Source organism: Pelophylax lessonae, assembly GCF_965119305.1.
Source record: "Pelophylax lessonae genome assembly, chromosome: 12".
Taxonomy (NCBI): domain Eukaryota; kingdom Metazoa; phylum Chordata; class Amphibia; order Anura; family Ranidae; genus Pelophylax; species Pelophylax lessonae.
In genome coordinates, this window is record NC_138779.1 from 139942294 (window position 1) to 139956899 (window position 14606).

Sequence of the window (14606 nt, forward strand, 5' to 3'; positions counted from 1 at the left end):
CCAAGTTACTGTGGCAAAAAGCAAGCAAGTCAAGTCGAGTTCCTGCTAGAAGTCAAGCAAGTCAAGTCATTTGTTTTGTTCAAGTCACAAATTAAGTCAAAATACTGATCTACCCCAATTTTCACCTTTAAATCAGTTAAAAGTCAGTGGTCAGGAAAGGTTTTGTTATATTTTCAACATTAACAAAACTGCTTAGTGCTTTTTTCTTGGCATATTAAAGAAACACTTTGAATGCCCAAACAGCTCAAAATCCTTCATCTGGTCATGTTTCAACACCACAGTCACTAAAAACATATTAAGTATTTCCATTGTTAAACAGCCAGTGTCCTAAAAATCAGAACACACTGAGGTGTTTTAAGTGACTGTGGTGTCAGAAACATAACAGGCACATTAATTTTGCTTTAACACATCTTGAGAAAATGCAAATATTTAATAACTTAAAAAAGTAAAGTCATTTCGAGTCATATGTCTCAAGTCAAAGTCAAGTCTCAAGTCATGAATACCAAGTCAAAGTCAAGTCGAGTCTTTTATTAATTTTAGTCAAGCAAGTCTCAAGTCCTCAAACTGGTGACTTAAGTCTGACTTAAGTCAAGTCATGTGACTCGAGTCCCCCACCTCTGCTAAATAGTAAAACGAATGCAAATATCCTATTTCACAACAGTTAGAGTATAGTGGAGTGAGATGGTTGTAATGAATTAACCTTTAGTGCTGTTACCTTTCCATTTAAAGTTGTGCTTCTTAATCTTTCAGGACCCAACCACTTTTGCTTTTTTTGACTGAACACTGAAAAGCTTCAATAGACTTTTAGGGAACCGAAGGGAATGGGATACCCAAACCAAAATGTCTGAGGCTGTGCTGAGCAGGAATTGAATTAAGGGATTAACCACTTAAGCCCCAGAAGATTTTACCCCCTTCCTGACCAGGGCCTATTTTGTGATTCGGCACTGCGTGACTTTAACGGACAATTGCGCGGTCATTGCTACGCTGTACCTAAACGAATTTGGCGTCCTTTTTTTCCCACAAACAGAGCTTTCTTTTGGTGGTATTTGATCACCTGTGCGATTTTTTGATCATGCGCTATAAACAAAAAAAAGAGCGTCAATTTTGCAAAAATAACAATATTTTTCACATTTTTTATATGAAATTCCCCCCAAAAAATGTAAAAATCAAAATTTTTTAACATTTTCGGCCAATTTGTTTTATGCTACATATGTTTGGTAAAAAAATCGCAAAAAGCGTATTTTGATTGGTTTGCGCAAAAGTTATCGCGTTTACTAACAAAGGGAAAGATTGTTGTCATTTTTGTTGTTTTTTTTTTAACGCGTAATGGCGGCGATCTGTGTTTTTTTTTTTTGCGGTACTGCGACATTGCAGCGGACAGATCGGACCCTTGACTGACATTTTTGACACTTTTTGGGGTTACCAGTGACATTTCTACAGTAATCAGTGCTATAAATATGCACTGTTATTGTGCTGCTACGCAGCTTTAACTGTCTAGCAGTTGTTATTACATGTTATGTTATGCTATGATATTGGTATCTTTCTTAAACCCCTGCTGTTTCTGGCTAGTTGGTTGCTCCCACCTCCATTTTCCTGCTGTAACTCCCATTTTGTTTAGTTGTTATGAGGAGACTGCAGAGTGTGGAAGCTGTGTAACTTCATTGGAAATTTACCTATGGAAAAGCCTCTTTGTTTATGCCTTTGTTAACTTGAAGCATAAAGAAGCATTGGAGAACACCTCTGGAGTCTTTATTCATTGAGTAAACTATCTGTTAAAGCCATCATTCAACCTGATGCACACACTTTCAGACTGGGTCTACAAGGAGGTCACAGGTACAATCGATGCTGAGACAGAACAGCAATCTTAATCAACAGTGTCCTATTCATAATGCGCCACACTCTCTCTCCAAATGTCGTGCATTTAAGGACAAGCCTATTGAAGAACGCAAGTCATTTCTCAAAGAGCATAATATCTGTTTTAAGTGTTGTGCATCCTCCGATCATTTAGCTAGAGACTGTAAGATCGCCATCAGATGTTCTCTCTGTAACAGTGCCAAACATGTGGACGCTCTTCATTCAGACCTGTTCAAAAGGAAACCTTCACCCGGCAGCAACCCCAAGACTACATCAGATGATGGCGGGGAGAGAACTGAGCAATATGCCAACCCCGTAACCACAAGATGTACAGAGGTATGTGGAGAAGGGCTTCATAGCAAGTCTTGTAGCAAGATATGTCTTGTAAGAGTTTTTCCTGAAGGATGTCCACAAAATTCCATAAAAATGTATGCCATACTCGATGATCAGAGCACTCGCTCATTGGCCAGTACAGAATTCTTTGACCTATTCAACATTCAAGGAGAGACCTGGTCCTATACCTTGCAGACATGTGCAGGAAAGGTCAATACTTCTGGAAGAAGAGCCCATGGCTTCATAGTTGCATCAGAATATGAGGACACAGAGTTTCCTCTTCCAACGCTAATCGAATGTGATCAGCTACCGAACAACAGAGAAGAAATCTCCACACCAGAGGTTGCACGTCATCACCCTCATTTGAGTCACATTGCTAACAACATTCCACCACTTAACAAGGATGTTAAGATTTTGATTCTACTAGGGAGAGACATTCCTAGAGTTCATAAAATAAGAGAGTTATGTAACGGTCCAGATGATGCTCCTCAGGCCCAGAAACTCGATCTTGGATGGGTGATAATAGGAGAAGTCTGCTTAGACCAATCTCACAAGCTCTTGGATGTAGCTTCCTACAAAACTAATGTTACCTGTCAATTGATGAAACGTCACGCTATTATGTGAAGGAAAGACTTGATTTCAAAAATGAAGTTCCATATCAAGCACTTCAAAGTATTAACTGCAAGCTCACTTCTCAAAAGGACTTTGGTGATTCAGTGTACCAGACTATTCGTGATGATAACAAGATTGCCCCTTCAGTCGAAGACAAGGAGTTCATCAAGATTATGGATGAAGAGTTCTTCAAGGACAATTCCAACAGTTAGGTAGCTCCACTACCCTTCCGAGTACCAAGGCTTACTCTCCCTAACAATCGAGAACAAGCTTTAACCAGATTTGCTGCACTTAAGAAAACTCTCCGTAACAAACCTGAGAAGCAAGAACACTTTCTAGCATTCATGCAGAAGATTTTAGTGCCAGCAGTTGTCCTCACACAAACCATTTGATTTTCAGGACCCAAGTTTTTAATGGACCTGTCTTCTACAAACTCAGAAGAAGATATCGATTTCCACCTGGAGGATCCAGATACTGACCCAGAAATCCGGCCTGAAGTTGTAGCATTGAGTTCCAACATCTGCTCAAGAAGAAACTTGGAGGATGAAGATGACTCCACAGATATGGGGGATTGAGCTGATGAATGGATGCAGGCCAAGACTCTGGTTAAACCAGCTGGAACTCAGCGAGGCTGAACTTAAGGAGGAATTCACTCGTATCCAGACTGCAAACAACCCTCATGCCCCCCAGAACATTGTGAGGTACAGTTTTAAGGAACGGGCCGACAAACCCATTAGCATCGTGGGCCAGCTGGCCGTACACTTCTCCCTGGATGGAAACATGTTACACAAAGACTCTGATGAAGCGCGGCGACAGGGGGCGAAGTTGGGAGTCATTGAAGAGACTCAGACCAACGTCTCCACAGAGCCGGGAGACAAAGATACAGATGGGAAGTCTGACGCTCAGGCTAGTGAAGAATGGACAGAAAATACCATCCAGGAACAAGAAGGAGAGAAAACTGACCAACCAGTTCAATTATAGCGAGAGAGCGTCCCAGAGCATTAACAAACCCCTGCGGGAGCGAGCTTCTCAGACAGAGCCACCTCCAAGGGCCACCTTCTCTGCCACTGCAAACCAGTGGAAATTCAACCCACCACACGCTTCACACATGGGCGGAGCTTGGGAACGTATGATTGGGATGGCAAGGCGCATACTGGATTCTATGTTGCTTGATGTGAGTTCTTCACGTCTTACCCATGAAGTACTTACTACATTCCTTGCTGAGGTCGCAGCAATAATCAACTCAAAACCGCTGACAGCTGTATCCACAGACCCAGAATGTCCAACTGTTTTAACTCCAGCTGCATTATTGAGCCGGAAAATTGGACAGATCCCAGCGCCAAAGAGCATCTTTGATGAAAAGGACATATATAAACGTCAATGGAGATATGCTCAATACCTTGCAGATTGTTTCTGGGACAGATGGAGGAGGGAATACCTCACACTTCTTCAAGGACGTAAAAAGTGGCAAACCCAGAAGCCTAACTTAAAGGAAGGGGACCTGGTTCTTCTAAAAGACAAGCAAACCAATCAGATCCAGTGGCCAGTTGGAGTTATTACAAAGGCCATTGCTAGTGATGATGGAAAGGTCCGAAGTGTGGAAATCAGGATTGTAAAGGACGGGAGCCCAAAAACCTTCCTGAGACCAGTCACTGAGACAGTCCTAATTATGCCTGCTTCCAAAAATTCAGATTCAGTGTTATGTGAAGGAGTCACTTAGACCTCTAGCATAGTTAGCTTAGAGGAGAGGGCTACCTGGCATTCTACTGTATGCAATGTTAATTGTATGTTTATGGAAAATAATTGTGTAGTGGTATCTCACGATACCAGGCGGGGAGTGTGCTGCCACGCAGCTTTAACTGTCTAGCAGTTATTATTACATGTTATGTTATGCTATGTTATTGGTATCTTCCTTACACCCCTGCTGTTTCTGGCTAGTTGGTTGCTCCCACCTCCATTTTCCTGCTGTAACTCCCATTTTGTTTAGTTGTTATGAGGAGACTGCAGAGTGTGGAAGCTGTGTAACTTCATTGGAAATTTACCTATGGAAAAGCCTCTATGTTTATGCCTTTGCTAACTTGAAGCATAAAGAAGCATTGGAGAACACCTCTGGAGTCTTTATTCATTGAGTAAACTATCTGTTAAAGCCATCATTCAACCTGCTGCACACACTTTCAGAATGGGTCTACAAGGAGGTCACAGGTACAATCGATGCTGAGACAGAACAGTTATTGTAAAATTACACTGGCAGTGAAGGGGTTAACTTTTTTTGAGAGGGAGGGGTTATGTGTGTCCCTAGGGGCGTGATTCTAACTGTGATTGGCTGTGGCTTGAGGTGTAGGAACAGTGATCAACGGTTCTACATAGTAGAACCGTATGATCACCATTCCTAGACAGGGGAGAATGACAGGCGGCTTGTTTACATTAGCCGCCTGCCTTTCTCCCTCTCCACTGACGATCGCGAAGTGACCGGCGGACGATCTGGTCCGCTGGTCACGTGCGCGGGGGGGTCCGTGACCGCGTGGGAGCGCGCCTCTGGCGGTGCGCGCTCGCTCCTGAGACCCTCACAGGCTAGCGACGTAGATCTACGTCGCTTTGCCTGTGAGGGGCTGACTGCCGCAGTAAATATACTGTGAGCAGTCGGCAAGTGGTTAAGAACTGGGGTATATAGGTGGAGGTTTTATATACATTACAACCCCCAAACCAAACTATAGATAGACTGTTTTGGGCGGAGCTAGTGGTGTGACATCAACACGCATGGACAGGTCGACAGCCATGGCAGCTGTGCTTATTGGAATTGTTTGCTTGCTAAATCGTTATATTCTGTGCGTACAATACTTTTTATTAATGAATCTTTTAAATGCAGTATAGCACTGAGTTCTCTTCCTTTGTTTAATCCATACTTATGCTGGAGCTGGATGGTGGAATATACAGCGGCAAGTAGGGACTAGTTAAGAGCAAGTGTCGGTCCTCCAGAGGGGAATACTTTTAAGCACTTATGATCTTTTTTGTGAGATATGTTGGTCTGGTAAGCAGCCACTTTGCTCTAAGGAGAACAGTTGTGACACAGAAACACTTTCAAATAAACCCTCAGCACAAAGCACTTTTCTTGCACTTGGATGGATTTAATTCAGACTTTAGATTTTTAATCTTTTTGCTTATGAATTAATGGTTTAATATTCATATTTATTCACTTATGGATTTTTTTTTTTTTTTGCACTTTATGGGGAATATGTATTATGTACATTTTGATACATGAATTGCACTATACCGTATATTTTGCTAATAACTTGGTAGTGGATATATGATATTGGAAGGTATCAAATAATATTATTTAAAATTTTGGCTTACATGAGACAGCGCATTATTATTTTATTGACTGTTACTGCTGCTCTCCTCATGAAAGGTGTACATATCTGCCTATCAGGTAATTAAATCGTATATCATTAACATTTTAAAGAATATAGCTGTATATGCACTACAGCATTCTAGTGAATAAACATGAAATATGCATAAAGGCTTAGAGATTATAAATTAGTTGTTACCAAATCCTGATTCTTACCTTCGAAGGATTATTTGTTAATGCCTCGATAACCACATCTGGAAGTATCTCATCCCGCAAGATCTCAGACACTAGAGAATCCACAAAATCCCAAGCAAAATATTGGTTTTCTACAAAGTATTTATTTAAACCCCGATCCTAAAAACAGCAGTAGAAAAAAAAGAACACTCAAATACATTCCATTTGTTTTTGAAATTTTGTGTTCACTGATTCAAAAGGTCAAAGAGATAGATTAAGGCAATGACTGATATTCTTCATAGGAGCTAATATAACTTTACTAATAAATATGTATCATTGACCATTCATAATTCATGTTTCAAAACTGTCAATCAGCAAATGATAAAACAAATGCATGCAAAAGATAAAATAATTTATTCACAAAGTTTGAGAATTGACATGAATCAGGCAAATTTCTAGTCTGCAAATATTGAAATCTTCTGATCTACTGACAATTAATGCTGGAATTATTTTGCCTTTATTCCTTTCAACAGTTCCTTATACCAGAACATGGAGATAACAAATAACAGCATGATGTACCCCTGAAGGAACTTTATTAGCTCAGCACATCAAACCTTTAGGTTGGTTTTCCCATTGCTGGAGGGCTGGACACATAAAGGTTCTAGTTCCAGTTCATATCAAACCAAGCAGGATGGGGTAATCTTAAGAGCAATTTACCATCTCGCTGTGGGTAGTAAATAAATTGTGATTATTCCACTTCCAAGAGAGTCCTTTTTGAATAATGCATTTTAGGAAGGTAGAGGAAGCTATTATCAGAAGATAGGCCAACAATCAGGTACAGAAAGCCCAATAAGTCAAAGGTGGAGACACACAGACCTCAAAGAACAGGACGATAATAGGTCAGGACAGGCAAGGAGATGAAGTCAGAAATGTAAGAACATTGCAAGCATAGGGAGAAACAAATGAATGATAAATGCTCGGAAAGCAGGATGAACATTGCTGGAGGGCTAGGCACATAAAGGTTCTAGTTCCAGTTCATATCAACCCAAGCAGGAAGGGGGTAATCTTAAGAGCAAGTTACTGTCTTGCTGTGGGTAGTAAGTAAATTCTGATTATTCCACTTCCAAGAGAGTCCTTTTTGAATAATGCATTTTAGGAAGGTAGAGGAAGCTATTATCAGAAGATAAGCCAACAATCAAGTGCAGAAAGTCCAATAGGTCAAAGGTGGAAACACACAGACCTCAAAGAACAGGACGATAATAGGTCAGGACAGGCAAGGAGATGAAGCAAGAAATGTAAAAACATTGCAAGCATAGGGAGAAATAAATGAATGATAAACCCACGGAAAGCAGGATGAGCAGCAAAAGCAAAAAAAAAATAAGGCATAAGATCATAGAAAAACGCACTTTGGGACAGTAAGATAAATACAACAATATACAACCAGAGTGTTTATACCTTTTTCAAAGAAGAATTGACAAACGGGGAGGTGCACACTTGACTAAACTAGAATGTGTATGTACAGGGTTTATCTGAGATAATAAATACTGTAAATGAGCATTCATGAGCTAGGACACAGGAAGGGAGACTAACCCAGGGTGAGATGGGAAAAGAGCAGAAACAGTGGAGGATGCACCAAAAGATGGCTAGAAGAATGTAGGGAAGACAGCAGAATCAGAGAGGATAGCAGGAGGCCCAATAACAGAAGGTGCAAAAGCAAACAAGAAAGCCATACATGAGTCAACAGGGAGTAAATGTCCAACAGACAAAGGACCAGCATATTCAAGAATAACAGATTAATGACTAGATGATAAGCAATCAGATGACTGACTGCTTGACATATGAACAGCCAATGTGCAGCTGACTGCCCAAGAGACAAGCAGATGAGAAGCAAAGGCCTAACAATAAGGCCTCATGCACACAGGACATTTTTTTTTTTAACTCTCCTAGAAGCCAGCAGTGTTTTTACAGGTGTCAAGCGATTGGGCGTTAATTCATTTAATTGGCCAGAATAAAACGTTTGAAATTACCTATTGAAATTAATTAACGCTCAAGTACAAAATGCGCCTAGTGCTAACACACCTTTAGGCACAATTACAGGCATCAAGTGTTTTTTCTGCCTAAACTTTGCTGCTACTGGATGCACTGGCAGAGGTGTATTTTTTGTGCCTCTAAACCAGGGATCCTCAAACTACGGCCCTCCAGCTGCTGTGGAACTGCACATCCCATGAGGCATTGTAAAACTCTGACATTCACAGATATGACTAGGCATGATGGGAATTGTAGTTCCTGAACAACTGGAGGGCCATAGTTTGAAGACCCCTGCTCTAAACTATTCTGCCCCTAAACGCTGCTAAAATACTATGGGGTTGGTTTACTAAAGGCAAATAGACTGTGCACTTTGCAAAATGCAGTTGCATTCTGCAAGTGCAGCTGCTCCAGAGCTTAGTATATGAGCAGAAGCTCTGCCAAGTTCCATCATCCAATCATGTGCAAGTAAAAAAATGTTGTTGTTTTTATTTTCCTTGCATGTGATTAGCTACTCTTTATAAAGTGAAGATTTACCTCAATTACTAAGCTCTGGAGCAACTGCACTTTGCAAAGTGCACAGTCTATTTTCCTTTAGGAAATCAACCTCCTATGTGTGCATGAACACATAGGCTAAAACGCAGGGGAGTTTAGAGGCAGGAAAAAAAAAACTCCAGATGCCCGATAGGAGCAGCTGCAAAAACGTTAAGTGTGCATCGGGCCTTACATTTTACTTAAAGTGGTTGTAAACCCACTTTAATGACTTTTACCTACAGGTAAGCCTATAATAAGGCTTACCTATAGGTACTGTAAATATCTCCTAAACTTGCACTGTTTAGGAGATATTTACATTGCACGCAGCCGATGACGTCATTGGCGCATGCGCTCTGAAGAAACTGCCGCCCGTACCCTTTCTTCAGTTCCTGTGCCGTGACCGGTGGCTCCCAAGCACATGCGCAGGAGTGACGTCACGCGGTTACGGCCAGTAGCACAGCTGAAGTCAGCAGGCCCGGAAGGAAGACAGGCGAAGATGGATGCGGCCGGCAGCGGGGACAACACAGGCTTCATTGCAGGTAAGTGTCACATAACATGCTCGTATGGGATGCATACTAGCACATTATGCATTTACTTTGCCGGTAAAAAAAAAAGAAAAAAAAAAGGAAGAGTCTACTACCTCTTTAAATATTAAATAACTGATATAATAAATATAAACCTTTTTTTTAAAATAATTACATTAAAAGTGTCAATTTATATTATGTCCCAGCTAAACTATAGAATAACTATTTGAACAAGGAATGCTTTTTCTTCCTAGTGTCTTCATAGATATACATTACTTTACAAGTGTATGCAAGCTTTGAATCACTGCTTGGTTCCAAGTATTATTGTGTAGCAAAGATTCTATTTTAGGATTTCAAGGACACATGCCTATGTTGATTGCGTCCACAGTGAAATCTTTACTTACAGTTTTAGGTTTCGTTTTCTCCCATTCCAAATTCTTTTGTAAAACATTTTTACTGAAAAGTATATCACGCTTGGCAGTTCTCTTCCTAGAAAAAAAAAAAAATAATGTGATTAAAAAATAAACAAATACACTTTAATTTGACCAAATAAAGCTATTTAACTTAGGGTCATACTTTTTCAGTTTAGTCTGGGTAAACACTTTGCCACTACAGTGCTTAGCAGCAACTGCTCATTACCGCAGCCCGCATTACACGCATTAACATGTTGTTTTGCTATTCATTTTGAATGGCAACCCAATGCACCATCACTACAGTGCATGCTAGCTTACTACTGTGTGTTAAGGTGTGCTGCATTGCCAAAAATGGTGAATGTTTTGGCATATTGCAAGCCCATTTGAAGGATTTGCCTTAATACAACACGTTAGCATGCAAAAAAGCACATTTCCTGATTTACATTAATGCAACATACTAGAAAGTGTGAACTCAGCCTAAAAGCAAATCAAAAAATCAACATTTTTTTATTTTGCTTAGATGGAGGAAAGCATTCATATACCTGTTAGTATTTTGTTATCTTTTTCGCTGTCTGTGTTCATTTGTGGAGATTTACCTTCACCCCCTGTCTGTAGACACAACAGGAAGTGAGGGGAAATCTCTCCAAAATAAGGATCTTAGATAAGCTAAAACTGCAACAAAAGGCCCAAATGAGAGACTTCACTAGTTTACTAGCTGTGGAGTACAGGAAACTGTGAGCAAATATATTTACATGCAATTATCAACTGAAATGTTCATATTTTTTGGCTTCTACACAAATGCATTAGGCAAGTTATCTATAATCTATAATTATCTATAATTCATGATTGACAGGGACTATCCCAGGTTTAGAGAAAATATATACCTGTGCTCAAATCCCAATTGCTTGTACATGCATTTAAACTATTAGGTGCTAAAAGGGTGAGACCATATATTACCACCACAAGTTCTGGATGGGCCCTCTGCACACTGCTATACACCCTCTCCAGCAAACTATGCAATAAAAACAGGGATATTTAATTCACACATATTGCAATACATACTTAAAGTGGATGTAAACCCTCACATATACCCAGTGAAGTGAACAGCCTCAGATGATACACAGAGATGAAACAAATCCTCCCACATAAGTTTTACTTTTATATGTGCTGTCTTTAGCTTTCTAGACTGTTTAGAAAGTAAATGTCCTGTTCGAATTTTCTCTTCCTGATTCACATGTGGGAGGGAAGTTTGGACATACACTGTGAGACAGCTGATTGGAGGAAAGGCACACGCTCTCTTTCCACATAGGCAGAGGAAGGAAGACCGGTGCTGTAAATAGACCAGCTCTCTGCTAATCTATTTATCTATTTATAGCACCCACCCTGACACAAATTTCAGGCTGATTTTATCTCAGTTGATGGAGAACTTGTCAGAAGTTATCATGCTAATAACAGAATGGAGCAGGAGAAAGCTACGGGACTTAAGACTTTGAAGAGAGATAGGTAAACATTATAGATAGATGTCACATTTCATGAATCAGGTTTACATTCACTTTAAGCCAAAGTAATCCCTCTTATGGCCAGTCCTTTACTGCTAGTTTAAATACATGTACAAGCTATTGGGATCTGAGTACAGGTATATCTTTTCTCTGTTGTAATGCAGGACAGTGACCAGACCTGAATTTAGTCTTTCTCCCCCACCTTGTGTCTCTATGTCCTAGGTTGTCATGGTGTCCACTGTTGCATTTTCAATGGCAAAGCAGTGTAGGACTGGTCATAAGAAGGATGACTTTGACGCAGTTGGTAAGCTTAAACATGTATTGCTATATGTGTGAACTAAACATCCCTGTTTTTCATTGCATAGCTTGCTGGAGAGGTTGTATAGCAGCGTGCAGAGGATCCTTCCAGAATTTGTAGTATCCCAGGTTTATGACATTTGCTCTTGGAAGTGTATAATAACAAAAACGCAATCTGTGCAATTAACAAGTCCCCTCAAGCTTGCACTGAAAAAGTGATCTCTCCACTCCTTTCCAACAAAATAGTAACTTAATTGTACAGCGCTAACTATTCTGAACTTCTGTGCAAATGATAAATGTCTATAAACGCACGTGTTTTTAATCCCTGACTTTACCAATTAAAATATCAGTAAACACTATGAGGCTTTTCTTTTCCATGTTGTGACATATATATTGATGCAAGCCAAGCTGCCATTTCTATTTGGATAATTAAGGGGTATGACCAGACTATGATATTAACCCCTGCATGTAAAACAAGCTGTTTTGAGTGCATGCCATTTTAGAGCTCATATCACTAAGGTGAGCAGATTGGAGTGTCACTGGGTGAGGATTTTTGCCTTACACAGTTGGGGTTTATTTACTAAAACTGGAGTATGCAAAATCTAGTGCAGCTCTGCATAGAAACCAGCTTCCAGGTTTTAGGCCGGGTTCACACTACTCAGACATAGAAGTCAGACAGCTTCTGATCCGACTTTGTCCTACAACTTCATGTCTGACTTCAATGAATGGGATCCAATTTTGATCTGACGATACCAGGCCCTTTGAATCTGGTATGAATCTTGATGGGGATGCCTGAAATCTGACTTGTATCTTAGGCAGACTTCTGGAAAAATCAATCACACAAGCAGGAAATTATGTTTCTGGGGGGTGGTCAGTACACTTTCTGTGTACAGAACACCTCCAGGTAGCCATTTTGCATTGCATTTTCAGAAAATTACAGTGGCTGCAGATTGAAAAGGAAACTTTGTTTTAAATTTTAAAATTACAGTACAACTTGTGTTGCAATTGTATACACTATATTATTTTTTCTTTATTTGCATTTTTTTTTTCTTGGCTACCATGCACAGCTGCACCAGATGCTGAGTGTGCCAATTTTAGTAAATCTTTCTCAGTGAGAATTTTGGAGACTAGGGAAACCATTATATTCACTTGGAATGGGACTTGATCACTTTTGAATTGCGTTATATGCTCATTTTTGTTTGTTATTATAGCACTTTTATTATCATAATATGTATTTGTCATCACAGTTTTATATTAATGCTGTATTCATTTAAATGTTATTGTGATTTTGTTATACCCTTGCACATGTACAGTTGAATGTGGTTTGCAAATGTGTTTTTGACATGCATGTGTCTATAGACATTTATCATTTGCACTAGTTCAGATGGGTAGCGCTGCACTATTGGGTTACTACTATGTTTTTTGAAATGTACTTAACAAATAGGCATGGTTTGGACATGTGACTGTAAAGGAGGCGCCAACCTCTAAACACTCTACAAAAATGAAAAGTAAAAAAAACAATAACGTGATGTGGATGCCCCTTTAAGTGTATCACAACACTTGACAAGTGAACATTTAAAAAAATTAAGGTGCTACACCACTCTGGTAATATACACACAATGTCAACAAATTACCTACAGATCATCAAATGCATGTATAAAACGTTACAAAAATGTTTTATTTTGAAACAAGTATAAGTCCATAGCATCCAGACACATAGGTGAATGAATCACATCCCAACACTGTGCTAATAGGGAAGAAATAGTTATGTCTTTTTCTATATAAATACATGCAGCTATTAGTGGGGTAAAAAATTCAAGCCCACCAGACAAAAGTGACATAAAATATCCCAATCAGCATATGTCACAATGGTTTCTCTAGGGATCTTCAGCACCCTCCCACAAACCTCTCGCCATTATACCTATTGTACACAGCCTTTTTCAAACCATCATGGATTACATATGCTACATTATGCTTGCCACATTTGTTTATTATTCTAACTGCTCCTCCAATCAGATTTGAGTAAGGGGATATAAGTCTCCAGAAAGATAGCGGCAGCTGTGCTTCCTGAAGATGCTGGAGTGCGAAACACGTTGAAGTGGGACTGCTGTCATCATATTGTCCTTGTGACAACACTTCCGGTCTGCATTTTTTGGCCTGTGAAATGCAAGCCGACTCCACGTCTAGGAGAGGTGGTGCTTTCCTCTTCTGTGCTTCTGTGCTGTTTACATTGGTGCTGCTTATGATACCATAACATTTGAGTGCATTGTATTTCATTAGATGTGTTATTCAATAAACTTAATACACTATAAGGCCCTTTGTTTCTGGGGTATCTGTCATCTATCATTTATGTTGGAAAGCGGTTTCTGATGTTTGGGTACTGTTAGAGGGTGCTGAAGATCCTCTATTATATCCCTGGATGATCCATTGTGACGTATGCTCATTAGGCCATTTCTGGTCGCTTTCGTCTGTTGACTTTGCATTTTTTAACCCACCCTGTTGTGCACATATTGATATAGTAGACACAACTGTTTCTTCACTATTAGCACAGTGTTGGGATGTGATTTATTCACCTATGTGTATTGACACTATATGGTCTTCTATTTGGGGACTAAAAGCATAAAAGCACAATACATTTTAGGGGGGGAACCTTTGGGGTAATCAAAAATGGAGAAGGATCTGGGAGTCCTGGTAGAGGATAGACTAAGCAATAGTATGCAATGTCAAGCGGCAGCTGCCAAAGCCGGCAGAATATTAGCATGCATAAAGAAAGGGATGTATTCCAGAGATAAGACTATAATCCTTCCACTTTATAAAACTCTGGTTCGACCACATCTGGAGTATTCTGTCCAGTTCTGGTGGCCAGTCCTCAGAAGGGATGTGTTGGAGCTGGAAAGAGTCCAGAGAAGGGCAACTAAACTGATTAGGGGATTGGAGGCCCTTAATTATGAAGAGCGTCTGCAATCGCTTGATTTATTCTCCCTGGAGAAGAGAC

At 40.0% G+C, this 14606-nt stretch overlaps 1 protein-coding gene across 1 annotated transcript in view; it reads right to left on the bottom strand.

The window, feature by feature from the left end:
- The window catches only part of LOC309568453 (uncharacterized protein), a 90251-nt gene that overhangs the window by 27726 nt on the left and 47919 nt on the right, over positions 1–14606 (bottom strand). Inside the window, exons 5-6 of the mRNA XM_082274124.1 lie at positions 9807–9891; positions 6362–6499 (exon numbers count right to left, since the gene is read on the bottom strand). Of these exons, the coding sequence (XP_082130250.1) occupies positions 6362–6499; positions 9807–9891 (223 nt within the window). The remainder of the gene's footprint in view (positions 1–6361; positions 6500–9806; positions 9892–14606) is intronic.